Source organism: Salvelinus alpinus, chromosome 2 (genome assembly GCF_045679555.1).
Source record: "Salvelinus alpinus chromosome 2, SLU_Salpinus.1, whole genome shotgun sequence".
Taxonomy (NCBI): domain Eukaryota; kingdom Metazoa; phylum Chordata; class Actinopteri; order Salmoniformes; family Salmonidae; genus Salvelinus; species Salvelinus alpinus.
In genome coordinates, this window is record NC_092087.1 from 95,841,733 (window position 1) to 95,867,691 (window position 25,959).

The following is a 25,959-nucleotide window of genomic DNA, read 5'->3' on the forward strand; positions in this document are numbered from 1 at the left end:
GCAAAAACATCCCAAGACATTTAGCAGTAGGCTCCCACTGGGCACATACTGTATGTCAATTCAACGTCTATCCCACATTGGTTCAATGTCATTTCATTGAAATGATGTGGAAACAAAGTTGATTGAACCAGTGTCTTTCCAGTGGGATAGTTCTTGTGCGCTTTTACGCACAACTTTTCCAAATGGCAAGCTGGCCCAGGGAGAGAGACGGAGAGAGATAGTTTTAACGCCTACCTGCTCCATGAGGGGTTTAGTTAGTTTTAACGCCTACCTGCTCCATGAGTGGTTTGAGTGTTGCGTCGTAGATGGTCAGGTCGTGCGTCTCCACCTTGTTGAAGGTGAAGGTCTTCAGCTTCTCCTCCAGCTGGTGGTTGGTCGCCTCCAGCTGGCGAACCTTCTCCATGTAGGTTGCCAGGCGGTCGTTCAGGTTGTGCATGTGCTGCTTCTCGTTACCGGCGAACCCGAGGGACGTGTCCTCGACACTTCCACCGTACCCGAAACCACCTCCTCCACCGCCTCCACCGCCACCGAACATCCCGCTGCCGCCGCCGCCACCGGTGCTCATCCCACTCCCCAGACCTGCCATGTGGCTGGAGGATGACATCCTGAACCCTCCTCCTCCACCGTCTCCAAAGCCCTTCCCGAAGCCGAGACTAGCGCCTCCTCCTCCGACCCCAATGCCCATTCTGCTCCCGAAGCTGGAGCGCATTGACGACCCCCCGGCGGAGGACAATGCCATCTTCCGGCTCCCGAACCCGGAGAAAGAGTTGGCGGAGAACCGCTGCTTCCCGGACAGACTCATCGATCACGACTACAACAATGACTATGGCCTAGCCGAGAGAAAGAGACTGCCTATCTTTCAGTCTTCTGTCCTCTACCACTACTGCTGCTTTTGCTGCTGCTGCTGAGGTGGTGAGGGTCTGAAGCGGCTGAGAGAGCCTGTGACCGCGGCTACTGTCACCGAGCTTCATGTGTTAATATCCAGAGTATTAAGTGATGGATATATATACAGCGGCACTGGCTCGCTCTCCACGCCCCGGTAAAGGGCAATTGGCCACTGGTAGCCGAACCCCCCAGCCCCAGGCCAATGTTCCTTGATCTTTTGGGTGGAGCTGAAGGTACAGGGAGGTGAACTGAGTATTAATGTGACTGTCACGTGGCTAAGGGCGTGGCACTGCACACACTGCACACAGGACAGCCCACAGGGCTCTGTGGAAAAGTAGTGCACTATGCAGTGATGTAAAGTACTGAAGTAAAAATACTTTAAAGTACTACTTACAATTGGGTACTTTAACCACCACTGGAAAGTAGTGCATTATGTAGGGAATAGGGTGCATTAGGGATGTATATTAGGGTAAAGTAGTGCACTATGTAGGGAATAGGGTGCATTAGGGATGTATATTAGGGTAAAGTAGTGCACTATGTAGGGAATAGGGTGCCATTAGGGAAATAACCACAAGTGTTTTTCTATTACTTTTACATAATGGTCCATTAGGGCGGTTCTCATTAAGCAAAAATTCTGAATTTGTGGTGTTTGTGTGCGTGCGTGTGTGTGTGTCAGTCAGTGTGTGTGTACCATTGGGTGTGTGTGTCAGTCAGTTGTGTGTCCCATTGGGTGTGCCAGTTTGTGTAGGTGATGATCATGACAGTTCATGATTGATTGTTGTTTTCACACCAACATAATGACAGATGTCTGGCTGAGACAGGTCTACATGGCACAGAACGTGATTCAATGCAAGCCACACTTGAATTTATGTAACCCAATCAAAATCCCCCCAGATGACGGCCTCTCTTTTAGACTTTTTGACTGATTACAAAAGTTTGCAACAGATTTTTATCTTCACAAATGAATAATAATAAAAAATAAATAAACAGAATAGAGGAGACACCCTTCGGGACAAATCCCTTCTTCGATTGGACCCACCATGGGGAGAGATCTCTCCTTTCGTGATCCCACGGTTCGCAGCCAGCACATTCACGCTGCCTGCAGCTGTGTGCAAACAGAGTGGCCCGGTTGCATTTCTTTACCAAGACCAAAGGGGTTGGGTGTTGTTGTTGTTCATCACAGCGAAAGTAATCAAATGAAGCATAACGACATTTACATGAAGCTTCGAAGGGCTGGAATCGTTTAAATGCAGATTTCAAAGATAGGTTTATTTGAAGTGTTGTCCGTGTGTGCACTGCACAGCTCGAGGCCTCCCAACCGCGAGCCCTGTGCCTAAACTTTTGATACACGTTTAAGATTGATTTACGGATTGTTGGAGAGAGGAAGAGTGGTGAGGGAGGCACTGGAGGAGAGAGAAAGGGAGAGAGTGTGTGAGAGAGAAGAGAGTGAGGAGATAGAGAGAATGATAGTGGGAGAATGGAGAGAGTGTGAGAGATAAGAGAGTGAGGAGATAAAGAGAATGATAGTGGGAGAATGGAGAGAGAAAGGGAGAGAGTGTGAGAGATAAGAGAGTGAGGAGATAAAGAGAATGATAGTGGGAGAATGGAGAGAGAAAGGGAGAGAGTGTGAGAGATAAGAGAGTGAGGAGATAAAGAGAATGATAGTGGGAGAATGGAGAGAGAAAGGGAGAGAGTGTGAGAGATAAGAGAGTGAGGAGATAAAGAGAATGATAGTGGGAGAATGGAGAGAGAAAGGGAGAGAGTGTGTGAGAGATAAGCGAGTGAGGAGATAAAGAGAGAAAGATAGTGGGAGAATGGAGAGAGAAACGGAGAGATTAATCAAGAGATTGGCTCTTGGCACAGCAGTCAGGGTGTCATGATTGAACCTGTTAGGATGCTCAGGTGTTCTGCTCATCTGTCGCCCCGGGAGTCCTGGGTACAATTATAGGCCTTATTATTAAGGAGGGGGAGAGGGGGAGGGGGAGGTGGTGTGGGAGATTAAGAAGGGGGAGGGGTACACAACACCTTGAGTGGGAAGGTGTGTAGTAATTTGGAGAATAAAAACGTATATAAAGCTTATGTAACTATGGAGATATAAAACGTATTTAAAGCTTGTGTAACTACGGAGATATAAAACGTATTTAAAGCTTGTGTAACTATGGAGATAAAACGTATTTAAAGCTTATGTAACTATGGAGATAAAAAATGTATTTAAAGCTTGTGTAACTATGGAGATAAAACGTATTTAAAGCTTATGTAACTATGGAGATATAAAACTTATTTAAAGCGTGTGTAACTATGGAGATATAAAACGTATTTAAAGTTTGTGTAACTGTGGAGATATAAAACGTATTTAAAGCTTATGTAACTATGGAGATATAAAACTTATTTAAAGCGTGTGTAACTATGGAGATATAAAACGTATTTAAAGTTTGTGTAACTATGGAGATATAAAACGTATTTAAAGCTTATGTAACTATGGAGATATAAAACTTATTTAAAGCGTGTGTAACTATGGAGATATAAAACGTATTTAAAGCTTGTGTAACTATGGAGATATAAAACTTATTTAAAGCGTGTGTAACTATGGAGATATAAAACTTATTTAAAGTTTGTGTAACTATGGAGATATAAAACGTATTTAAAGCTTGTGTAACTATGGAGATATAAAACTTATTTAAAGCGTGTGTAACTATGGAGATATAAAACTTATTTAAAGTTTGTGTAACTATGGAGATATAAAACGTATTTAAAGCTTGTGTAACTGTGGAGATATAAAACTTATTTAAAGCTTGTGTAACTATGGAGATATAAAACGTATTTAAAGCTTGTGTAACTATGGAGATATAAAACGTATTTAAAGCTTGTGTAACTGTGGAGATATACAACGTGTATGTGTACACCTAAGCAAATGACTTTTACACGTATGGTTATACACACAGGGCCTACAACCGTTGAATCCTTTTGATAACAACAAGCAATGCAGTTTTATAATAACTTCAGTTGTAAAATGCCTCTCTGACGTTCTTCTTCTCACCTCTGAGACAATGGCTGGCAGCGGCCCAGTGGTGTCTAATGGTTAATCTACTGTTTATGTTCGTCCTGTGTGGTTTTCCCCAGCCCAGCCCTGTGATGGGAGGGCTGTTGGAGGAGTAGTACTAGAACACAGTGTACAATCTGTCTGCCTAGCATTTGTCTCCTTATCCTAGCTCCTAACCTATATCCCCTAGCTCCTAGCCTGTGTCTCCTTATCCTAGCTCCTAACCTTCTATATCCCCTAGCTCCTAGCCTGTGTCTCCTTATCCTGCTCCTAACCTCCTATATCCCCTAGCTCCTAGCCTATGTCTCCTTACCCTAGCTCCTAGCCTTCTATATCTCCTAGCTCCTAGCCTGTGTCTCCTTATCCTAGCTCCTAACCTTCTATATCCCCTAGCTCCTAGCCTGTGTCTCCAAATCCTAGCTCCTAGCCTTCTATGTCCCCTAGGTCCTAGCCTGTCTCCATACCCTAGCTCCTAGCCTATGTCTCCTTACCCTAGCTTCTATGTCCCCTAGCTCCTAGCCTATGTCTCCTTACCCTAGCTCCTATGTCCCCTAGCTCCTAGCCTATGTCTCCTTACCCTAGCTCCTATGTCCCCTTTAGTCCCTGAGGTAATATCTAGATCTGATTGTAGCAACATGACTTTCAAATGCTCTCAGGTGTCTAGTGTGTCGGGAGGGGAAAGGAGATGGGGGGGGATTCTGGTGCATTTCTTTGTGTACGCTGATAAACGTGAGTCCATGCCTCAGCACCTTAGAGGTATGCAGACACAGAGAGAGGGGGGAGGGTGGGAGAGAGAGAGAGAAACAGGGAGAGAGAGCCAGAGAGAGAGACAGGTAGAGGCAGAGAGAGAAAGGGGACGGGGGAGAGAAACAGAGAGAGAGAGAGAGATGATGTATTGTAAGACAGTGAAGTGGTGCATCTTGGGTAGTAATGAGTGTTAATCAGGGTGTCATCAGATCTCTCATCACACCCTTTATTCTCCATTCACATGGCTAAAGCAATTACACAGCAGGAATCATGAACAACACTTGTGTGTTTGTGTCTGTGTGTTTGTGTCTCTGTATGTGTGTCTGTGTCTGTGTGTGTGTGTGTGTGTGTGTGTGTGTGTGTGTGTGTGTGTGTGTGTGTGTGTGTGTGTGTGTGTGTGTGTGTGTGTGTGTGTGTGTGTGTGTGTGTGTGTACACCCAAGAGAAAGCCTTTGTGCACACGTATGTGTCCATCTTTCAGAAAGCATAAAAGTGCATGTTGTGTGTACGTGCGTGTGTGTGTTGTGTGTGTGTGTGTGTTTGTATGTGTGTGTGTTGCATCTAAATTATATAAATATACCACTCCCTGTTTAACCTACAGAACAGACAGAACTCTATCACTATACACACCCTAGTACAGGGAATTCCCCTCTGACCCTACGAGGTCCGGAGACGGCTGGGTTTCTGTTCTACCTGATCATTAACTACACCCACCTGGAGTCCCAGGTCTGAACCCCTCCCTGATCATTAACTACACCCACCTGGAGTCCCAGGTCTGAACCCCTCCCTGATCATTAACTACACCCACCTGGAGTCCCAGGTCTGAACCCCTCCCTGATCATTAACTACACCCACCTGGAGTCCCAGGTCTAAACCCCTCCCTGATCATTAACTACACCCACCTGGAGTCCCAGGTCTGAACCCCTCCCTGATCATTAACTACACCCACCTGGAGTCCCAGGTCTGAACCCCTCCCTGATCATTAACTACACCCACCTGGAGTCCCAGGTCTGAACCCCTCCCTGATCATTAACTACACCCACCTGGAGTCCCAGGTCTAAACCCCTCCCTGATCATTAACTACACCCACCTGGAGTCCCAGGTCTGAACCCCTCCCTGATCATTAACTACACCCACCTGGAGTCCCAGGTCTGAACCCCTCCCTGATCATTAACTACACCCACCTGGAGTCCCAGGTCTGATCCCCTCCCTGATCATTAACTACACCCACCTGGAGTCCCAGGTCTGAACCCCTCCCTGATCATTAACTACACCCACCTGGAGTCCCAGGTCTGAACCCCTCCCTGATCATTAACTACACCCACCTGGAGTCCCAGGTCTGAACCCCTCCCTGATCATTAACCACACCCACCTGGAGTCCCAGGTCTAAACCCCTCCCTGATCATTAACTACACCCACCTGGAGTCCCAGGTCTGAACCTCTCCCTGATCATTAACTACACCCACCTGGAGTCCCAGGTCTGAACCTCTCCCTGATCATTAACTACACCCACCTGGAGTCCCAGGTCTGAACCTCTCCCTGATCATTAACTACACCCACCTGGAGTCCCAGGTCTGAACCTCTCCCTGATCATTAACTACACCCACCTGGAGTCCCAGGTCTGAACCTCTCCCTGATCATTAACTACACCCACCTGGAGTCCCAGGTCTGAACCTCTCCCTGATCATTAACTACACCGACCTGGAGTCCCAGGTCTAAACCCGTCCCTGATCAGTGTGTGTGTGTGTGTGTTTATATGTGTGTGTGTTGCATCTAAATTATATAAATATACCACTCCCTGTTTAACCTACAGAACACAGACAGAACTCTATCACTATACACACCCTAGTACAGGGAATTCCCCTCTGACCCTACGAGGTCCGGAGACGGCTGGGTTTCTGTTCTACCTGATCATTAACCACACCCACCTGGAGTCCCAGGTCTAAACCCCTCCCTGATCATTAACTACACCCACCTGGAGTCCCAGGTCTGAACCCCTCCCTGATCATTAACTACACCCACCTGGAGTCCCAGGTTTAAACCCCTCCCTGATCATTAACTACACCCACCTGGAGTCCCAGGTCTAAACCCCTCCCTGATCATTAACTACACCCACCTGGAGTCCCAGGTCTAAACCCCTCCCTGATCATTAACTACACCCACCTGGAGTCCCAGGTCTAAACCCCTCCCTGATCATTAACTACACCCACCTGGAGTCCCAGGTCTGAACCCCTCCCTGATCATTAACTACACCCACCTGGAGTCCCAGGTCTGACCCCGTCCCTGATTAGAGGGGAACAATGAAACAATGCAGTGGAACTGGCTAAGAGGTCCAGAGTTGAGTTTGAGGACCCGAGTATAATGTACATATATTATAACTACCACTACACCCTAGTAGAATGTACATATAATATAACTACCACTATACCCTAGTAGAATGTACATATATTATAACTACCACTATACCCTAGTAGAATGTACATATATTATAACTACCACTATACCCTAGTAGAATGTACATATATTATAACTACCACTATACCCTAGTAGAATGTACATATTGTACACATCTCTCTACATTTCTTTTCTAGGTTACTAAATACTACTTGAGGTCTTCTCAGTCCGTTAGCAGCCGCAGGGCATTTACAGTGACATTATATATAGTATCATTAAAGTATACAGTTGGGTTGTGATTATCATAATGATATAACACTCAAATAAGACAGGGAGTATGGGAGGGAAAGAGGGTTTGTGAGAGAGAGAGAGAGAGAGAGAGAGAGAGACATGGTGTGAGAGAGAGAGAGAGAGAGAGAGAGACATGGTGTGAGAGAGAGAGATGGAGACATGGTGAGAGAGAGAGAGGTAAGACCAGACCAGTTAGTCAGGTTCAGAGAGAGGAGGTAAGAAGCACACCAGTTAGTTGGGTTCAGATGACTGTTTAGTTCAGATAGACAGAGTCAGGTTTTAAAACACATCTACTTTATTCACCCTACTGTACCGTGGGTGGGTCATAACCCCTGCCCCCTGACCTTTAACTTTCAGGGTTTTACATTTCTATTGGCTGACAACCCATAAGAACCAGTGCTTGACTTGGACTAAAATAGGTGCCAGTACTCATTTTGAGTGCCGGTACTGTTTATATTTAGGTGCAGGAACTCTGCAAAGGTTTAGAGCTAATATTCTGTAAGAGGTGCAGGACGTCAAGCAGTAGAACATCTGAGGTGGCGTTCTGTCCTCGGGTCTGGTGAGCTCCTGCCCAAGTCGAGCAGTAGAACATCTGAGGTACCGTTCGGTCCTCAGTTCCGGTGAGCTCCTGCCCAAGTCAAGCAGTAGAACATCTGAGGTGCCGTTCTGGCCTCGGTTCCGGTGAGCTCCTGCCCAAGTCCAGCCCTGTGAGACCACATGTCCATGCTGCAGCGTCTTTGTACAAATCAGTTCTGGCAGTTTAGGGAGAGATTCAATCCATAGAGCGGAACATCTGCCTTATAGCGTGATTGAAATTTAAAGGTCATTTCCGATTTGGCCGAATTATTCAGCGTTTATCGAGAATGCAGTCTTGGCGAATGCGGGAACAGTGCTTTTAAATTTCAGTCGAGCTTTAGTGCAGAATCGGATTGAATCTAGGCCTTAGTCTGCCAGCGGTGGCCCGTCCATCACAACTATGTACAATCTTTGATTTTGTGCTATTTGGGGAACACACATCTCGTGTTCTTTTCTCCTATTCACATTAAAGAAACAACAAATGTCCTCCATTCCTTGTTTTGCAGGATAATAAAAGTCCACTTTTGATAATAAAAGTCCCGTGCCTGCCAGTCGTCGGGCAGAAGGCATTAGAAGGATTGTGTTCGTGTTATAAAACAGAAAACTTTAGTCAACCTACACAATGGCTATCAGCATGCCTCCAGCCTTTCAGCTAGTAGTGAACAGAACAGAACATAAGGCCAAAGGGTTTATGGGTATCAGAGAAACAATCATTTTGTACCTCAGACATTTACAGGAGAACGTTTTAACTAAAAAAGAGAAAGATACACGTTTTGTGTAGAGTTTGTTTCCTGTGTAGTGTAACCATTTAAGATTGTAAAGGTCATTTATACAACAACAACTGGTCTTCAGTATCCCCCGCGTGTGGACGAGTCTTAGAGTCTTCTCTATAAGGGTGGATAGTTGGACTGTTCCATTTCCATGCACATACAGGGGAGAGAAAGCACCTCGTCAATAGTCAGTAGGTCCGATGAGATTTAAGGGCGAGAGGGGTAGTGTGTCCCATGCAGGACAAACAGTAATTCAGTTGTTTGTGTGTGTGTGTGTGTGTGTGTTTGTGTGTGTGTATCCATGCCTGTATGTATATATACATGTTTATTTTGGCTTGCCAGGCCTCTTGCTGTGCCACAGGTGTCCTGGTAACGTGAAGGCGTCGACGCTCATGGACATGGTCTTGGACGGGATACAGCTGAACTGTTTCCTGTCGGAGCTGTACTTATAGATGGACTCCACCAGGGCGGGGCTTACGACACGCGGGCCCACCCCGGCCAATCGGACGAGCTCGTCAGTCTCGGGGCTCATGGTGTAGACGGCTCGGAACTGACAGTTGGAATCACGGAACAGAATCAGGAAGTGGTTGGCTGGACTCTTCTCCATCTCCTGGTGGGGGGAGAGAAAACAATGTTCGTGTGGATGAAAACTTGTCTTCAGTGTGTGTGTGTGTGGTGTGTGTGTGTGTGTGTGTGTGTGTGTGTGTGTGTGTGTGTGTGTGGTGTGTGCACTTTTGAGCAGTATTTCAACAAAAACTCATTTGAAGTCAGGTCTGGTTAGTTAGTACTGTGTGTGTATATAGGCCTATGTGGGTTGTGTGAAATACAGTGAGGACTTCCAACCTCCACCATCTTGTTCTTCTGAGTCTCGTTGACCTTGCCAGCCAGACAGCAGCGAGACAGGGCGTTGTGGATGATGAACTTATTGGACTTGAAGCTCGGCTCTTTGAACAGTTTGGGCCCTGGGAAACACACACACACACACACACACACACACACACACACACACACACACACACACACACACACACACACACACACACACACACACACACACACACACACACACACACACACACACACACACACACACACACACACACACACACACACACACACACACACACACACACACACACACACACACACACACACACACACAGATTTGATTTAGGGTACAACAGTGTTATAACAGGACAATTCTTTGACATCATTCCATTTCCTATCACGTCGTACCGGTGTATTCTGGAATGGAAGGTGAGGAGCCATTGGAGCCGATCTCCCAGTCCTTGTCTCCGTTCTGATTGGCCAGTCTGCTCGGTGACATCAGACGTGAGGGTGAATCAGGGCGGCTGAAGGAAAGGAAGGGTAAGAGTTAGTAAAATACTGAAGGTGTAGTTCTGAAATGTGATTGGCTCATCAGCAGTTTTTCTCTTGTTACGTCACTGACAGTCACTCAATTAGCCATGTCAGCTAGATGTTTTTAGATTGCTAAGTTAGTCTAGCGGCCAGCTATGTAAACTTGTAATCATGGGAGAATTACTGGCCGGGAGGGGCCCCATTGATTATGTTAGGATATCTAAGTTAAACTGACAATTTTTTTTTTATTCTCCACCCTTGGCAAAATTTGTAGAATTGCAGGGAATTAGATTTAACATTTAAAAATCTTGGATGGATGTGGTTATGCAGATGCACGAGCAAGTGAGGCCCCTCATGATTCGTTTTTTTGTGGCCCCCACCCATTCTGTTTTAAATTAATTGTTGTTTTCACTGCTATGGTAGTTGTGGCCTTTTTTTTTTTTTTTTACCCTGGATGAATATACCAGAGGGAGAGAGAAAGGGAGAGACAGAGACAGAATGAGAGAGAGAGAGTGAGAGAGAGAGAGGGGGGAGAGAGAAAGGGAGAGACAGAGACAGAATGAGAGAGAGAGAGAGAGCGAGAGAGAGAAAGAGAGAGAGAGAGAGAAGTAGAAGTGTTACCTGGATGGTTTCTTGCTAGGGTTAGGGACGGTGTTGTCAGGGACGGTGTTGTCAGGGACGGTGTTGTCAGGGACGGTGTTGTCAGGGACGGGGCTTTCTGAGTCATCAGCCATAGCAGCCAGGTTGAGAGAGGAGTGAGAGTACACCTTAGTCAACTTAGAACCTGGAGAGAGAAAAAGACAGAGGGAGAGATAGGAGAGAGAAGGAGGGAGAGAGAGGAGGGAGAGAGATGAGAGAGAAGGAGGGAGAGAGAGAAGAAGAGAGAGAAAAGAAGGGAGAGAGAGAAGGTAGAGAGAGAGGGAGAGAGAGAAGGAGGGAGAGAGAGAAGAAGAGAGAGAGAAGAAGGGAGAGAGAAGAAGGGAGAGAGAGGAGGGAGAGAGAGAAGGGAGAGAGATAGGAAAGGAGGGAGAGAGAGAGAGAGAAGGAGGGAGAGAGAGAGAAGAAGAGAGAGAGAAGAAGGGAGAGGAGGGAGAGAGAGAAGGGAGAGAGAGAGAAGGAGGGAGAGAGGAGGGAGAGGAGGAAGAGAGAGAAGGGAGAGAGAGAGAGAGAGAGAGAGAAGGAGGGAGAGAGAGAGAGAGGGTATGTACAGTATATTGATAACTTGTCATTATGCAGAGTAAAGCAGCAGAAGACTAGAGCATCAGAGTGTTGGGCGGGAACAAAAGCCTGAACCCCCCTCCCCCGTCCCCCCTCCCCCGTCCCCCCTCCCAGACACTGAGGAACAGTAGAGCGTCTGGCTAACACACACACACACACACACACACACACAGACACCCTATCGTTACAATTCCATTACCCATAGTGCTCTTGGCTGGGCTGCGGGACAGCTGTGACTCCTCCCGGGTCATGCTCCGAGGTCGGGGGCGGGACTTCTTGGCGGCGACTCGTCCCTGATTGGTGGGTTTCTGACGCAGCACCTTATCCAGGTCAGACATGATGCGTATCTGCTGGCGGTGGGCGTACTCCCTCCGCGTGAAATCACCACGGCGACTGGGCGTGGTCGGGGGGGTGAGGGAGGGGACACCGGCGGCAGGGGGAGGGGTGCAGGACAGGGGAGGGGTCTGTGAGAGAGAGCCTCTTCGCTCCTCCCCCTCAGAGGGGGGTCTAAAAGAAAGATGGAGGGGATGTGGGGTTAGTATTATGGTAATGATCTATTTGTTGAGTGGATGATGTCTGTCTGTCTGTCTGTCTGTGTGTCTGTGTGTGTGTGTGTGTGTGTGTCTGTGTCTGTGTCTGTGTCTGTGTGTGTGTGTGACCTGCTCTCTCTCTCCTGTTCGTTCCACTGTCTCCTCCTCTTCAGTTCCTCTGTTCTTTTCTGCTGTCTCTCCAACAGAGCAGCTCTCCTCTGAGCCATCTCATCTTCACAACGCACCTCCTCCTGCACACACACGCACACACGCGCACGCACACACACACACACCAAAAACACACATTGTCATTACTTTATTTGCTACAACTAGAAACACATCATCTTTAATTTCCTGATGAGTCAATAATGAAACGATGAACCTCCATTAATGTTGTCTTATCTACATCGAAGGGCCTAGAGGGCAGAGGGTTAGTTAGTGCTTGTTTCTGGGAGGGACTATTCTCTCTCCGTCTCTCCCTCCGCCAGACTCACCTTGAAGAAGAATCCAACCCCTCCTCTCGCCTCCGGTTCCGTCTGCTCTGTGGGTTCCACTGAGGGTTCTAGGAGTTCTGTGTTCTGTGTCTGTTCTACTCTTGGTTCTACTTGATCCCCCGTAGATTCTCTCGGTTCTCCCGTGGGTTCCGTAGGTTCCAACGTTTCTCCTGTTGGAGGTTCTGTGTGGTCGCTCATGGAGTCAGAGAAGAACTCCTGTCCTTCTGTGTCAGTTGGCTCGTCACTGCCCCCCTCTGGCCCTCCCAGGGATGACAAGGACACCTCCATCAGGCTGCAACGATTCCCTCCTCCTCTTCCTCCTCCTCCTCTTCCTCCCTCCCCTCCTCCGCAGTAAGCGGCCGACAGCGACAGGGTCTCGCTCTCAAAGGAGCCCTCGGAGGGGGCTCCAGAGCTGCTGCCACCCCCAGAACGGCCTCTCCTGGGCTGGGGAAACACGGGCCGGCCTCCCCCTGACCCCTCCTGCTCCTCCAGCTCCAGGCTGAACTGGGTGGGCGTCTCGCTGGAGCCCGTCTCCGAGGTACTCTCCTCAGGCTGGGGCAGCATGGCGGCAGGGGGTTCCTGGGGGGTGCAGGGGCCCCCGATACGGAAAGAGGAGGAGGTCTGGACCTGGCACTGGCTGGGGGAGACACGTCGCAGGTGGGGGAGGGAGTCCACATGCTGCGGGGGGGTGAGGACACGGGTGGAAGGAGGGAACTTCAACTCAGATGGGCGGGGGTGGGGGTGGGAGGGGTGGTGTTTAGGGCTACGGGGGGAGGAGGAGTGGATCTTAGTGCGTGGGGCAGGGCAGGAGGAGGAGATGGGGGTTTTCGGAGGGGTGGAGGAGAGGTGGGGGAGGGCCCTGTGAGAGGGGGAGGTAGTGGAGGTGGGGGTTTTGGGAGGGGTGGAGGAGAGCTGGGGGAGGGCCCTGCGAGAGGGGGAGGTAGTGGAGGTGGGGGGTTTGGAGCCTGCAGGAATCACCCAAACCTTACTGATGCTCTTGGTCGGGGTTCTAGTCGGACTCTTAGTGGGGGTCCTGGGTGGTGTCCTGGGTGTACTTTTAGGTGTAGTTTTAGGTGTGGTTTTAGGTGTAGTTTTGGGTGTGGTTTTAGGTGTGGTTTTAGGTGTGGTTTTAGGTGTGGGTTTGGGTGTGGTCTTCTTGCTCATTAGCTGTTGTTGTTGTTGGGTCAGTTTCTGCATGTCATTCTGTAGTGACCTCAGAGCCTCACTCAGCTTCAGGACCACCTCATTATACTCCCCTAGAACAGCCCCTCCCCCCGGCTCAGGCCCCTCCCATTTATCCGCCCCTTTCTCGGCCCCCTTCCTCGTATCCATGGAAAACGTCACCTGCTTCTCCAATCGCGCCTGCGGACGGGAGTTCCCTTCGTCCGCCTTATCTTTCTCCTTCCCTTTCTCCTCTTCCTCTTCTCTCTCCTCCTTCTCCTCCTCGTCTTTCAGCTGCTCCTCCATGCGGCTGAGACGCTCCTCCAGAGATATAGGCTCCTCTCCTCCCTCTCCTCTCTTCAGCTGTAGGAAGGCAGTCTTGCCCAGCCTCTGTCTGTGTCTGGTGAATATGGCCTCTATGCGTCTCTTCTGGGCCTCGATGGCTCTGCGTTTCTCCTCCAGGCGGGCCCCCAGCTCCCAGGCCTCTGTACCCGGCTCAGGGTGCTTCCCTCCTGGGCTGGGGGGGGTGTGGGTGGGGGTGGGGGTATGGAGGGTGGGGGTGGTGGGGGTCGGGGTGCTGGCTGACTCCTCTCCCGGTGCGGCCGGCTGTCTCCTTCTGTCCCGCCGCTCGGCGAAGCTTGTCATCCGCGGGCTGCCGCTGCCGTTGCCGGGGGCGTTTCTAGGAAGGTCGTCGGAAGCTTCCGATGAGTCCACACTTCCGTCGCGGAGGACCGAGTCATCGTCCCGCGAGCCATCCGATGTCCGTCTCCCCTTCTCCCCCCTCTCCCTGCCTCCCAATCTCCGCTTCTCTCCTCCGCCCCCCTCCCCTCCTATTGGTCGGTAGAGCATTCCGGAGCGGCAGGGGGCGGAGCTGCTGAGCTGGGTCAGGTCGTCTTCAGGAGAATGAAGGAAGAAACCTGCAGGAGCTCCTTCTGGACGCAAGCGTGGCTCTGGCCTTCCTCTTCCTCCTCCTCCTCCTTTCCCTCCTCCACCTCTTTCTCCTCCTCCTCCCGGAGTGTGGATGATCTTGACGGTCGGCAGCTCCCCTAGGGCCGGTGTGTGTGAGTGTGTGTGCGGGCCCCAGGAAGAGCGTTGAGGGACAGAGGCGCTGACCAGGTGACTGAGGTCCTCGGGGGGGCTGTAGGGGACCCGTGTCATCCCCGATGACATCATGCTCGATGATGTCATCATGGCGGGCACGCCGGTGGTCAGGCTGTTGGTGCTGGCGGAATGCACGGGGTTGCCCATGACAACGTCCACGTCACTGTCCAGACCAAATGGAATACTGAAGGTCACAGCCGAGAGAGGACGACTGGAGAGAGAAAGGGAGAGAGAGAGATGGAGTGGGAGAGAGGGAGGAAGAGAGAGAGAGATGAGAGGGAGAGAAAGAGGGAGGAAGAGAGAGAGATGGAGAGAAAGAGGGAGGAAGAGAGAGACAGAGATGAGAGAGAAAGAGGGAGGAAGAGAGAGATGGAGAGAAAGAGGGAGGAAGAGAGAGAGAGAAAGAGTGAGAAAGAGAGAGAGAGATATGGAGAGAGATGGAGAGAGAGAGGGAGGAAGAGAGAGAGAAAGAGATGGAGAGAAAGAAGGAGGAAGAGAGAGAGATATGGAGAGAAAGAGGGAGGAAGAGAGAGAGATATGGAGAGAAAGAGGGAGGAAGAGAGAGAGATGGTGAGAAAGAGGGAGGAAGAGAGAGAGATGGTGAGAAAGAGGGAGGAAGAGAGAGAGATGGAGAGAAAGAGGGAGGAAGAGAGAGAGATATGGAGAGAAAGAGGGAGGAGGAGAGAAAGAGATATGGAGAGGGAGAGAGGGAGGAAGAGAGAGAGAGATGGGAGGAAGAGAGAGACAGAGAGAGAGATGAGAGAGAAAGAGGGAGGAAGAGAGAGATGGAGAGAAAGAGGGAGGAAGAGAGAGAGAGAAAGAGGGAGAAAGAGAGAGAGAGAGATATGGAGAGAGATGGAGAGAGAGAGAGAGAGAGAGAGAGAGAGAGAGAGAAAGAGGGAGGAAGAGAGAGAGAAAGAGGGAGAAAGAGAGAGAGATATGGAGAGAAAGAGGGAGGAAGAGAGAGAGATATGGAGAGAAAGAAAGAGAGAGAGATGGTGAGAAAGAGGGAGGAAGAGAGAGAGATGGTGAGAAAGAGGGAGGAAGAGAGAGAGATGGTGAGAAAGAGGGAGGAAGAGAGAGAGATATGGTGAGAAAGAGGGAGGAAGAGAGAGAGATATGGAGAGAAAGAGGGAGGAAGAGAGAGAGATATGGAGAGAAAGAGGGAGGAAGAGAGAGAGATATGGAGAGAAAGAAGGAGGAAGAGAGAGAGATATGGAGAGAAAGAGGGAGGAAGAGAGAGAGATATGGAGAGAAAGAGGGAGGAAGAGAGAGAGATGGTGAGAAAGAGGGAGGAAGAGAGAGAGATGGTGAGAAAGAGGGAGGAAGAGAGAGAGATGGAGAGAAAGAGGGAGGAAGAGAGAGAGATATGGAGAGAAAGAGGGAGGAGGAGAGAAAGAGATATGGAGAGGGAGAGAGGGAGGAAGAGAGAGAGAGATGGGAGGAAGAGAGAGACAGAGAGAGAGATGAGAGAGAAAGAGGGAGGAAGAGAGAGATGGAGAGAAAGAGGGAGGAAGAGAGAGAGAGAAAGAGGGAGAAAGAGAGAGAGAGAGATATGGAGAGAGATGGAGAGAGAGAGAGAGAGAGAGAGAGAGAAAGAGGGAGGAAGAGAGAGAGAAAGAGGGAGAAAGAGAGAGAGATATGGAGAGAAAGAGGGAGGAAGAGAGAGAGATATGGAGAGAAAGAAAGAGAGAGAGATGGTGAGAAAGAGGGAGGAAGAGAGAGAGATGGTGAGAAAGAGGGAGGAAGAGAGAGAGATGGTGAGAAAGAGGGAGGAAGAGAGAGAGATATGGTGAGAAAGAGGGAGGAAGAGAGAGAAATATGGAGAGAAAGAGGGAGGAAGAGAGAGAGATATGGAGAGAAAGAGGGAGGAAGAGAGAGAGATATGGAGAGAAAGAGGGAGGAAGAGAGAGAGATATGGAGAGAAAGAGGGAGGAAGAGAGAGAGATATGGAGAGAAAGAGGGAGGAGGAGAGAGAGATATGGAGAGAAAGAGGGAGGAAGAGAGAGATATGGAGAGAAAGAGGGAGGAAGAGAGAGAGGTTCAATCAACTGGGAGTTTGGTCCTAAATATATATTTCCACAGGCTGAAACATCCTACTCACCGGATCTGTTTCTTGGTCCACATGTTCCCTTCTAAATGTGACAGAAAGGGAGATGTAGTCAGGAAGAGATCTCCAACACTTAGACTTCTCTCAATTGCATACTCCTCGCGTCCCTTCTCCTCGTCGTCTTCTCAAAACCCATTGGATGAGAAAGCCAGGGGTCCCTCCCCTCTGACCTTTACCCTCCAATGGATTTTGAGAAGTAGACGAGGAGTGAGGACAACGAGGAGTATGCAATTGAGGAAAAGCCCACAGACGCAGAAAGGCAGCTTTAAACTACATTACCCAGAATCCTCATCTCTCTTACCAGGTGACGCAGGAGAGGATATGGGGACAAAGGGCTGTTTGAAGATATAGGAGGGAGAGCCACTGGAACAGAAAACACATTATTATCCACAACGACTCTATCTGTAATATATACGCCACGTCTTATTCTGCCATAGATTGCATGTCTCCCGGGTGGCGCAGTGGTCTAGGGCACTGCATCGCAGTGCTAGCTGCGCCACCAGAGTCTCTGGGTTCGCGCCCAGGCTGGGCTGGGTTCGCGCCCAGGCTCTGTCGCAGCCGGCCGCAACCGGGAGATCCGTGGGGCGACGCACAATTGGCATAGCGTCGTCCGGGTTAGGGAGGGTTTGGCCGGTAGGGAGGGTTTGGCCGGTAGGGATATCCTTGTCTCAGTATGTAAAAATGTAATAAAATGTATGCACTCTACTGTAAGTCGCTCTGGATAAGAGCGTCTGCTAAATGACTAAAATGTAAATGTAAATGTATAGATACAATAAACAGGCCATGTGGATGTGTTTCTGTTTGGTTTCTCCTTGGGGTCTAGACCCACAACACATCATGACCAAGACTCCTGAGAACTTCCTGTGTTAGAGACGCCAATGAGATCCAGCATATAACACAGAGTCATAGTAATGGATGTGAAAGAACATGGAAATGCATAGCACTTGATTGCTTGCTGTAGTTTCCCGGGTTGCTTTGTCAAACAATAACTACATGTAGAATGAATATGTGTCCTGAGTTTACCTGTTGCTGTTCCCACTGACAGGACTGGTGCAGTCCAACAACCCTGAGGCATCTGGCACACAGAGAAACCTATCAGTGTTATCAACCATAACGCCAAATAAACAGGTTATACAGCGGTCTAATCTCTCTCTCTCACACACACACACACACACACACACACACACACACACACACACACACACACACACACACACACACACACACACACACACACACACACACACACACACACACACACACACACACACACACACACACACACACACACAGAGAGAGAGGGAGAGCACCCCCCCCCCCCCCACACACAGACCTCCCCTACCTGTCAGGTCCAGAGGTAGTAATGGCTTGACAAAGTCAGGTTTATGCACCTCGAACCATCCCAGCAGCTCTGCTATGAAACTCATGATGTTCACCTGAAGGAGAACAGGTCGAATAAACACCTGTAACTTTTCATAAAAAAATTTTACGTTTCTAATTGAACCCTTTTATTTACAGTAATAATCCAGTAACAAAATTGTATCTGACCATCTGTCGTTTACAGACGGGGAAGTGGTAGGTTAGAGGGGAGGAACAGATGTAGAATCTTCATTTGATCACTCTTTTTGTTGATGAGATTTTGTAGGGTATTCAATGTTTAAAAAGGCTTCTAAAGGTTGTAATGTCCGCTTAAAAATGTCCGACTTGATTTGGCCTAATGAAAAATGTATCAACCCCTGCAAAAAAATGTCCATTATATTATAATCCACATAATAATCCACATTTTCCTATTGCTGCAGGATTATTTTGCTGCTGTAGCAAACTGGCTCAAATTAAGATCCTACATCTGTATAAGTCTATGTTCTGAACAGAGAAAGCTCTACAGAGTTGTACCTACGTGTAGTGTTGTGGAGAGGTCTAGTACTACGTCCTGGACAGAGTTGTACCCTACGTGTAGTGTTGTGGAGAGGTCTAGTACTACGTCCTGGACAGAGTTGTACCCTACGTGTAGTGTTGTGGAGAGGTCTAGTACTACGTCCTGGACAGAGTTGTACCCTACGTGTAGTGTTGTGGAGAGGTCTAGTACTACGTCCTGGACAGAGTTGTACCCTACGTGTAGTGTTGTGGAGAGGTCTAGTACTACGTCCTGGACAGAGTTGTACCCTACGTGTAGTGTTGTGGAGAGGTCTAGTACTAGGTCCTGGACAGAGTTGTACCCTACGTGTAGTGTTGTGGAGAGGTCTAGTACTACGTCCTGGACAGAGTTGTACCCTACGTGTAGTGTTGTGGAGAGGTCTAGTACTACGTCCTGGACAGAGTTGTACCCTACGTGTAGTGTTGTGGAGAGGTCTAGTACTACGTCCTGGACAGAGTTGTACCCTACGTGTAGTGTTGTGGAGAGGTCTAGTACTACGTCCTGGACAGAGTTGTACCCTACGTGTAGTGTTGTGGAGAGGTCTAGTACTACGTCCTGGACAGAGTTGTACCCTACGTGTAGTGTTGTGGAGAGGTCTAGTACTACGTCCTGGACAGAGTTGTACCCTACGTGTAGTGTTGTGGAGAGGTCTAGTACTACGTCCTGGACAGAGTTGTACCCTACGTGTAGTGTTGTGGAGAGGTCTAGTACTACGTCCTGGACAGAGTTGTACCCTACGTGTAGTGTTGTGGAGAGGTCTAGTACTACGTCCTGGACAGAGTTGTACCCTACGTGTAGTGTTGTGGAGAGGTCTAGTACTACGTCCTGGACAGAGTTGTACCCTACGTGTAGTGTTGTGGAGAGGTCTAGTACTACGTCCTGGACAGAGTTGTACCCTACGTGTAGTGTTGTGGAGAGGTCTAGTACTACGTCCTGGACAGAGTTGTACCCTACGTGTAGTGTTGTGGAGAGGTCTAGTACTACGTCCTGGACAGAGTTGTACCCTACGTGTAGTGTTGTGGAGAGGTCTAGTACTACGTCCTGGACAGAGTTGTACCCTACGTGTAGTGTTGTGGAGAGGTCTAGTACTACGTCCTGGACAGAGTTGTACCCTACGTGTAGTGTTGTGGAGAGGTCTAGTACTACGTCCTGGACAGAGTTGTACCCTACGTGTAGTGTTGTGGAGAGGTCTAGTACTACCTCCTGGATAGAGTTGTACCCTACGTGTAGTGTTATGGAGAGGTCTAGTACTACGTCCTGGACAGAGTTGTACCCTACGTGTAGTGTTGTGGAGAGGTCTAGTACTACGTCCTGGACAGAGTTGTACCCTACGTGTAGTGTTGTGGAGAGGTCTAGTACTACGTCCTGGACAGAGTTGTACCCTACGTGTTGTGGAGAGGTCTAGTACTACGTCCTGGACAGAGTTGTACCCTACGTGTTGTGGAGAGGTCTAGTACTACGTCCTGGACAGAGTTGTACCCTACGTGTAGTGTTGTGGAGAGGTCTAGTACTACGTCCTGGACAGAGTTGTACCCTACGTGTAGTGTTGTGGAGAGGTCTAGTACTACGTCCTGGACAGAGTTGTACCCTACGTGTAGTGTTGTGGAGAGGTCTAGTACTACGTCCTGGACAGAGTTGTACCCTACGTGTAGTGTTGTGGAGAGGTCTAGTACTACGTCCTGGACAGAGTTGTACCCTACGTGTAGTGTTGTGGAGAGGTCTAGTACTACGTCCTGGACAGAGTTGTACCCTACGTGTAGTGTTGTGGAGAGGTCTAGTACTACGTCCTGGACAGAGTTGTACCCTACGTGTAGTGTTGTGGAGAGGTCTAGTACTACGTCCTGGACAGAGTTGTACCCTACGTGTAGTGTTGTGGAGAGGTCTAGTACTACGTCCTGGACAGAGTTGTACCCTACGTGTAGTGTTGTGGAGAGGTCTAGTACTACGTCCTGGACAGAGTTGTACCCTACGTGTAGTGTTGTGGAGAGGTCTAGTACTACGTCCTGGACAGAGTTGTACCCTACGTGTAGTGTTGTGGAGAGGTCTAGTACTACGTCCTGGACAGAGTTGTACCCTACGTGTAGTGTTGTGGAGAGGTCTAGTACTACGTCCTGGACAGAGTTGTACCCTACGTGTAGTGTTGTGGAGAGGTCTAGTACTACGTCCTGGACAGAGTTGTACCCTACGTGTAGTGTTGTGGAGAGGTCTAGTACTACGTCCTGGACAGAGTTGTACCCTACGTGTAGTGTTGTGGAGAGGTCTAGTACTACGTCCTGGACAGAGTTGTACCCTACGTGTAGTGTTGTGGAGAGGTCTAGTACTACGTCCTGGACAGAGTTGTACCCTACGTGTAGTGTTGTGGAGAGGTCTAGTACTACGTCCTGGACAGAGTTGTACCCTACGTGTAGTGTTGTGGAGAGGTCTAGTACTACGTCCTGGACAGAGTTGTACCCTACGTGTAGTGTTGTGGAGAGGTCTAGTACTACGTCCTGGACAGAGTTGTACCCTACGTGTAGTGTTGTGGAGAGGTCTAGTACTACGTCCTGGACAGAGTTGTACCCTACGTGTAGTGTTGTGGAGAGGTCTAGTACTACGTCCTGGACAGAGTTGTACCCTACGTGTAGTGTTGTGGAGAGGTCTAGTACTACGTCCTGGACAGAGTTGTACCCTACGTGTAGTGTTGTGGAGAGGTCTAGTACTACGTCCTGGACAGAGTTGTACCTACGTGTAGTGTTGTGGAGAGGTCTAGTACTACGTCCTGGACAGAGTTGTACCCTACGTGTAGTGTTGTGGAGAGGTCTAGTACTACGTCCTGGACAGAGTTGTACCTACGTGTAGTGTTGTGGAGAGGTCTAGTACTACGTCCTGGACAGAGTTGTACCCTACGTGTAGTGTTGTGGAGAGGTCTAGTACTACGTCCTGGACAGAGTTGTACCCTACGTGTAGTGTTGTGGAGAGGTCTAGTACTACGTCCTGGACAGAGTTGTACCTACGTGTAGTGTTGTGGAGAGGTCTAGTACTACGTCCTGGATAGAGTTGTACCCTACGTGTAGTGTTGTGGAGAGGTCTAGTACTACGTCCTGGACAGAGTTGTACCCTACGTAGTGTTGTGGAGAGGTCTAGTACTACGTCCTGGACAGAGTTGTACCCTACGTGTAGTGTTGTGGAGAGGTCTAGTACTACGTCCTGGACAGAGTTGTACCCTACGTGTAGTGTTGTGGAGAGGTCTAGTACTACGTCCTGGACAGAGTTGTACCCTACGTGTAGTGTTGTGGAGAGGTCTAGTACTACGTCCTGGACAGAGTTGTACCCTACGTGTAGTGTTGTGGAGAGGTCTAGTACTACGTCCTGGACAGAGTTGTACCCTACGTGTAGTGTTGTGGAGAGGTCTAGTACTACGTCCTGGACAGAGTTGTACCTACGTGTAGTGTTGTGGAGAGGTCTAGTACTACGTCCTGGACAGAGTTGTACCTACGTGTAGTGTTGTGGAGAGGTCTAGTACTACGTCCTGGATAGAGTTGTACCCTACGTGTAGTGTTGTGGAGAGGTCTAGTACTACGTCCTGGATAGAGTTGTACCCTACGTGTAGTGTTGTGGAGAGGTCTAGTACTACGTCCTGGACAGAGTTGTACCCTACGTGTAGTGTTATGGAGAGGTCTAGTACTACGTCCTGGACAGAGTTGTACCCTACGTGTAGTGTTGTGGAGAGGTCTAGTACTACGTCCTGGACAGAGTTGTACCCTACGTGTAGTGTTATGGAGAGGTCTAGTACTACGTCCTGGACAGAGTTGTACCCTACGTGTAGTGTTGTGGAGAGGTCTAGTACTACGTCCTGGACAGAGTTGTACCCTACGTGTAGTGTTATGGAGAGGTCTAGTACTACGTCCTGGACAGAGTTGTACCCTACGTGTAGTGTTATGGAGAGGTCTAGTACTACGTCCTGGACAGAGTTGTACCTACGTGGAGTGTTGTGGAGAGGTCTAGTACTACGTCCTGGACAGAGTTGTACCCTACGTGTAGTGTTGTGGAGAGGTCTAGTACTACGTCCTGGACAGAGTTGTACCTACGTGTAGTGTTGTGGAGAGGTCTAGTACTACGTCCTGGACAGAGTTGTACCCTACGTGTAGTGTTGTGGAGAGGTCTAGTACTACGTCCTGGACAGAGTTGTACCAACGTGTAGTGTTGTGGAGAGGTCTAGTACTACGTCCTGGACAGAGTTGTACCTACGTGTAGTGTTGTGGAGAGGTCTAGTACTACATCCTGGACAGAGTTGTACCCTACGTGTAGTGTTGTGGAGAGGTCTAGTACTACGTCCTGGACAGAGTTGTACCCTACGTGTAGTGTTGTGGAGAGGTCTAGTACTACGTCCTGGACAGAGTTGTACCCTACGTGTAGTGTTGTGGAGAGGTCTAGTACTACGTCCTGGACAGAGTTGTACCTACGTGTAGTGTTGTGGAGAGGTCTAGTACTACGTCCTGGACAGAGTTGTACCCTACGTGTAGTGTTGTGGAGAGGTCTAGTACTACGTCCTGGACAGAGTTGTACCTACGTGTAGTGTTGTGGAGAGGTCTAGTACTACGTCCTGGACAGAGTTGTACCCTACGTGTAGTGTTGTGGAGAGGTCTAGTACTACGTCCTGGACAGAGTTGTACCCTACGTGTAGTGTTGTGGAGAGGTCTAGTACTACGTCCTGGACAGAGTTGTACCTACGTGTAGTGTTGTGGAGAGGTCTAGTACTACATCCTGGACAGAGTTGTACCAACGTGTAGTGTTGTGGAGAGGTCTAGTACTACGTCCTGGACAGAGTTGTACCCTACGTGTAGTGTTGTGGAGAGGTCTAGTACTACGTCCTGGACAGAGTTGTACCAACGTGTAGTGTTGTGGAGAGGTCTAGTACTACGTCCTGGACAGAGTTGTACCTACGTGTAGTGTTGTGGAGAGGTCTAGTACTACATCCTGGACAGAGTTGTACCCTACGTGTAGTGTTATGGAGAGGTCTAGTACTACGTCCTGGACAGAGTTGTACCTACGTGGAGTGTTATGGAGAGGTCTAGTACTACGTCCTGGACAGAGTTGTACCTACGTGTAGTGTTGTGGAGAGGTCTAGTACTACGTCCTGGACAGAGTTGTACCCTACGTGTAGTGTTGTGGAGAGGTCTAGTACTACGTCCTGGACAGAGTTGTACCCTACGTGTAGTGTTGTGGAGAGGTCTAGTACTACGTCCTGGACAGAGTTGTACCCTACGTGTAGTGTTGTGGAGAGGTCTAGTACTACGTCCTGGACAGAGTTGTACCCTACGTGTAGTGTTGTGGAGAGGTCTAGTACTACGTCCTGGACAGAGTTGTACCTACGTGTTGTGGAGAGGTCTAGTACTACGTCCTGGACAGAGTTGTACCTACGTGTAGTGTTGTGGAGAGGTCTAGTACTACGTCCTGGACAGAGTTGTACCTACGTGTTGTGGAGAGGTCTAGTACTACGTCCTGGACAGAGTTGTACCCTACGTGTAGTGTTGTGGAGAGGTCTAGTACTACGTCCTGGACAGAGTTGTACCTACGTGTAGTGTTGTGGAGAGGTCTAGTACTACGTCCTGGACAGAGTTGTACCCTACGTGTAGTGTTGTGGAGAGGTCTAGTACTACGTCCTGGACAGAGTTGTACCTACGTGTAGTGTTGTGGAGAGGTCTAGTACTACGTCCTGGACAGAGTTGTACCTACGTGTAGTGTTGTGGAGAGGTCTAGTACTACGTCCTGGACAGAGTTGTACCCTACGTGTAGTGTTGTGGAGAGGTCTAGTACTACGTCCTGGACAGAGTTGTACCCTACGTGTAGTGTTGTGGAGAGGTCTAGTACTACGTCCTGGACAGAGTTGTACCTACGTGTAGTGTTGTGGAGAGGTCTGGTACTACGACCTGGACAGAGTTGTACCCTACGTGTAGTGTTGTGGAGAGGTCTAGTACTACGTCCTGGACAGAGTTGTACCTACGTGTAGTGTTGTGGAGAGGTCTAGTACTATGTCCTGGACAGAGTTGTACCTACGTGTAGTGTTGTGGAGAGGTCTAGTACTACGTCCTGGACAGAGTTGTACCCTACGTGTAGTGTTGTGGAGAGGTCTAGTACTACGTCCTGGACAGAGTTGTACCCTACGTGTAGTGTTGTGGAGAGGTCTAGTACTACGTCCTGGACAGAGTTGTACCCTACGTGTAGTGTTGTGGAGAGGTCTAGTACTACGTCCTGGACAGAGTTGTACCCTACGTGTAGTGTTGTGGAGAGGTCTAGTACTACGTCCTGGACAGAGTTGTACCCTACGTGTAGTGTTGTGGAGAGGTCTAGTACTACGTCCTGGACAGAGTTGTACCCTACGTGTAGTGTTGTGGAGAGGTCTAGTACTACGTCCTGGACAGAGTTGTACCCTACGTGTAGTGTTGTGGAGAGGTCTAGTACTACGTCCTGGACAGAGTTGTACCCTACGTGTAGTGTTGTGGAGAGGTCTAGTACTACGTCCTGGACAGAGTTGTACCCTACGTGTAGTGTTGTGGAGAGGTCTAGTACTACGTCCTGGACAGAGTTGTACCCTACGTGTAGTGTTGTGGAGAGGTCTAGTACTACGTCCTGGACAGAGTTGTACCCTACGTGTAGTGTTGTGGAGAGGTCTAGTACTACGTCCTGGACAGAGTTGTACCCTACGTGTAGTGTTGTGGAGAGGTCTAGTACTACGTCCTGGACAGAGTTGTACCCTACGTGTAGTGTTGTGGAGAGGTCTAGTACTACGTCCTGGACAGAGTTGTACCCTACGTGTAGTGTTGTGGAGAGGTCTAGTACTACGTCCTGGACAGAGTTGTACCCTACGTGTAGTGTTGTGGAGAGGTCTAGTACTACGTCCTGGACAGAGTTGTACCCTACGTGTAGTGTTGTGGAGAGGTCTAGTACTACGTCCTGGACAGAGTTGTACCCTACGTGTAGTGTTGTGGAGAGGTCTAGTACTACGTCCTGGACAGAGTTGTACCCTACGTGTAGTGTTGTGGAGAGGTCTAGTACTACGTCCTGGACAGAGTTGTACCCTACGTGTAGTGTTGTGGAGAGGTCTAGTACTACGTCCTGGACAGAGTTGTACCCTACGTGTAGTGTTGTGGAGAGGTCTAGTACTACGTCCTGGACAGAGTTGTACCCTACGTGTAGTGTTGTGGAGAGGTCTAGTACTACGTCCTGGACAGAGTTGTACCCTACGTGTAGTGTTGTGGAGAGGTCTAGTACTACGTCCTGGACAGAGTTGTACCCTACGTGTAGTGTTGTGGAGAGGTCTAGTACTACGTCCTGGACAGAGTTGTACCCTACGTGTAGTGTTGTGGAGAGGTCTAGTACTACGTCCTGG

General features: G+C 49.2%; 2 protein-coding genes across 4 annotated transcripts in view; both read right to left on the reverse strand.

Moving 5' to 3' along the window:
• The window catches only part of LOC139545728 (keratin, type I cytoskeletal 9-like), a 17,728-nt gene extending 16,679 nt beyond the window's left edge, over positions 1-1,049 (reverse strand). Inside the window, exon 1 of the mRNA XM_071353811.1 lies at positions 272-1,049. Within this exon, the coding sequence (XP_071209912.1) occupies positions 272-802 (531 nt within the window). The 5' untranslated portion in view covers positions 803-1,049. The remainder of the gene's footprint in view (positions 1-271) is intronic.
• A 6,579-nt stretch (positions 1,050-7,628) lies between these two features.
• LOC139545689 (calmodulin-regulated spectrin-associated protein 3-like) overlaps positions 7,629-25,959 on the reverse strand; it is a 43,851-nt gene continuing 25,520 nt past the window's right edge. For 2 of the 3 annotated variants that reach the window (XM_071353726.1, XM_071353717.1), the window contains 11 exons: positions 18,018-18,111; positions 17,699-17,750; positions 16,977-17,038; positions 16,670-16,700; positions 12,304-14,776; positions 11,939-12,060; positions 11,479-11,786; positions 10,683-10,845; positions 9,939-10,054; positions 9,546-9,664; positions 7,629-9,312 (listed from right to left, as the gene is read on the reverse strand). In XM_071353726.1, coding sequence (XP_071209827.1) covers positions 9,028-9,312; positions 9,546-9,664; positions 9,939-10,054; positions 10,683-10,845; positions 11,479-11,786; positions 11,939-12,060; positions 12,304-14,776; positions 16,670-16,700; positions 16,977-17,038; positions 17,699-17,750; positions 18,018-18,111 — 3,825 coding nt within the window. In that variant the 3' untranslated portion in view covers positions 7,629-9,027. The remainder of the gene's footprint in view (positions 9,313-9,545; positions 9,665-9,938; positions 10,055-10,682; positions 10,846-11,478; positions 11,787-11,938; positions 12,061-12,303; positions 14,777-16,669; positions 16,701-16,976; positions 17,039-17,698; positions 17,751-18,017; positions 18,112-25,959) is intronic. The other variant, XM_071353736.1, reaches the window with a different exon arrangement.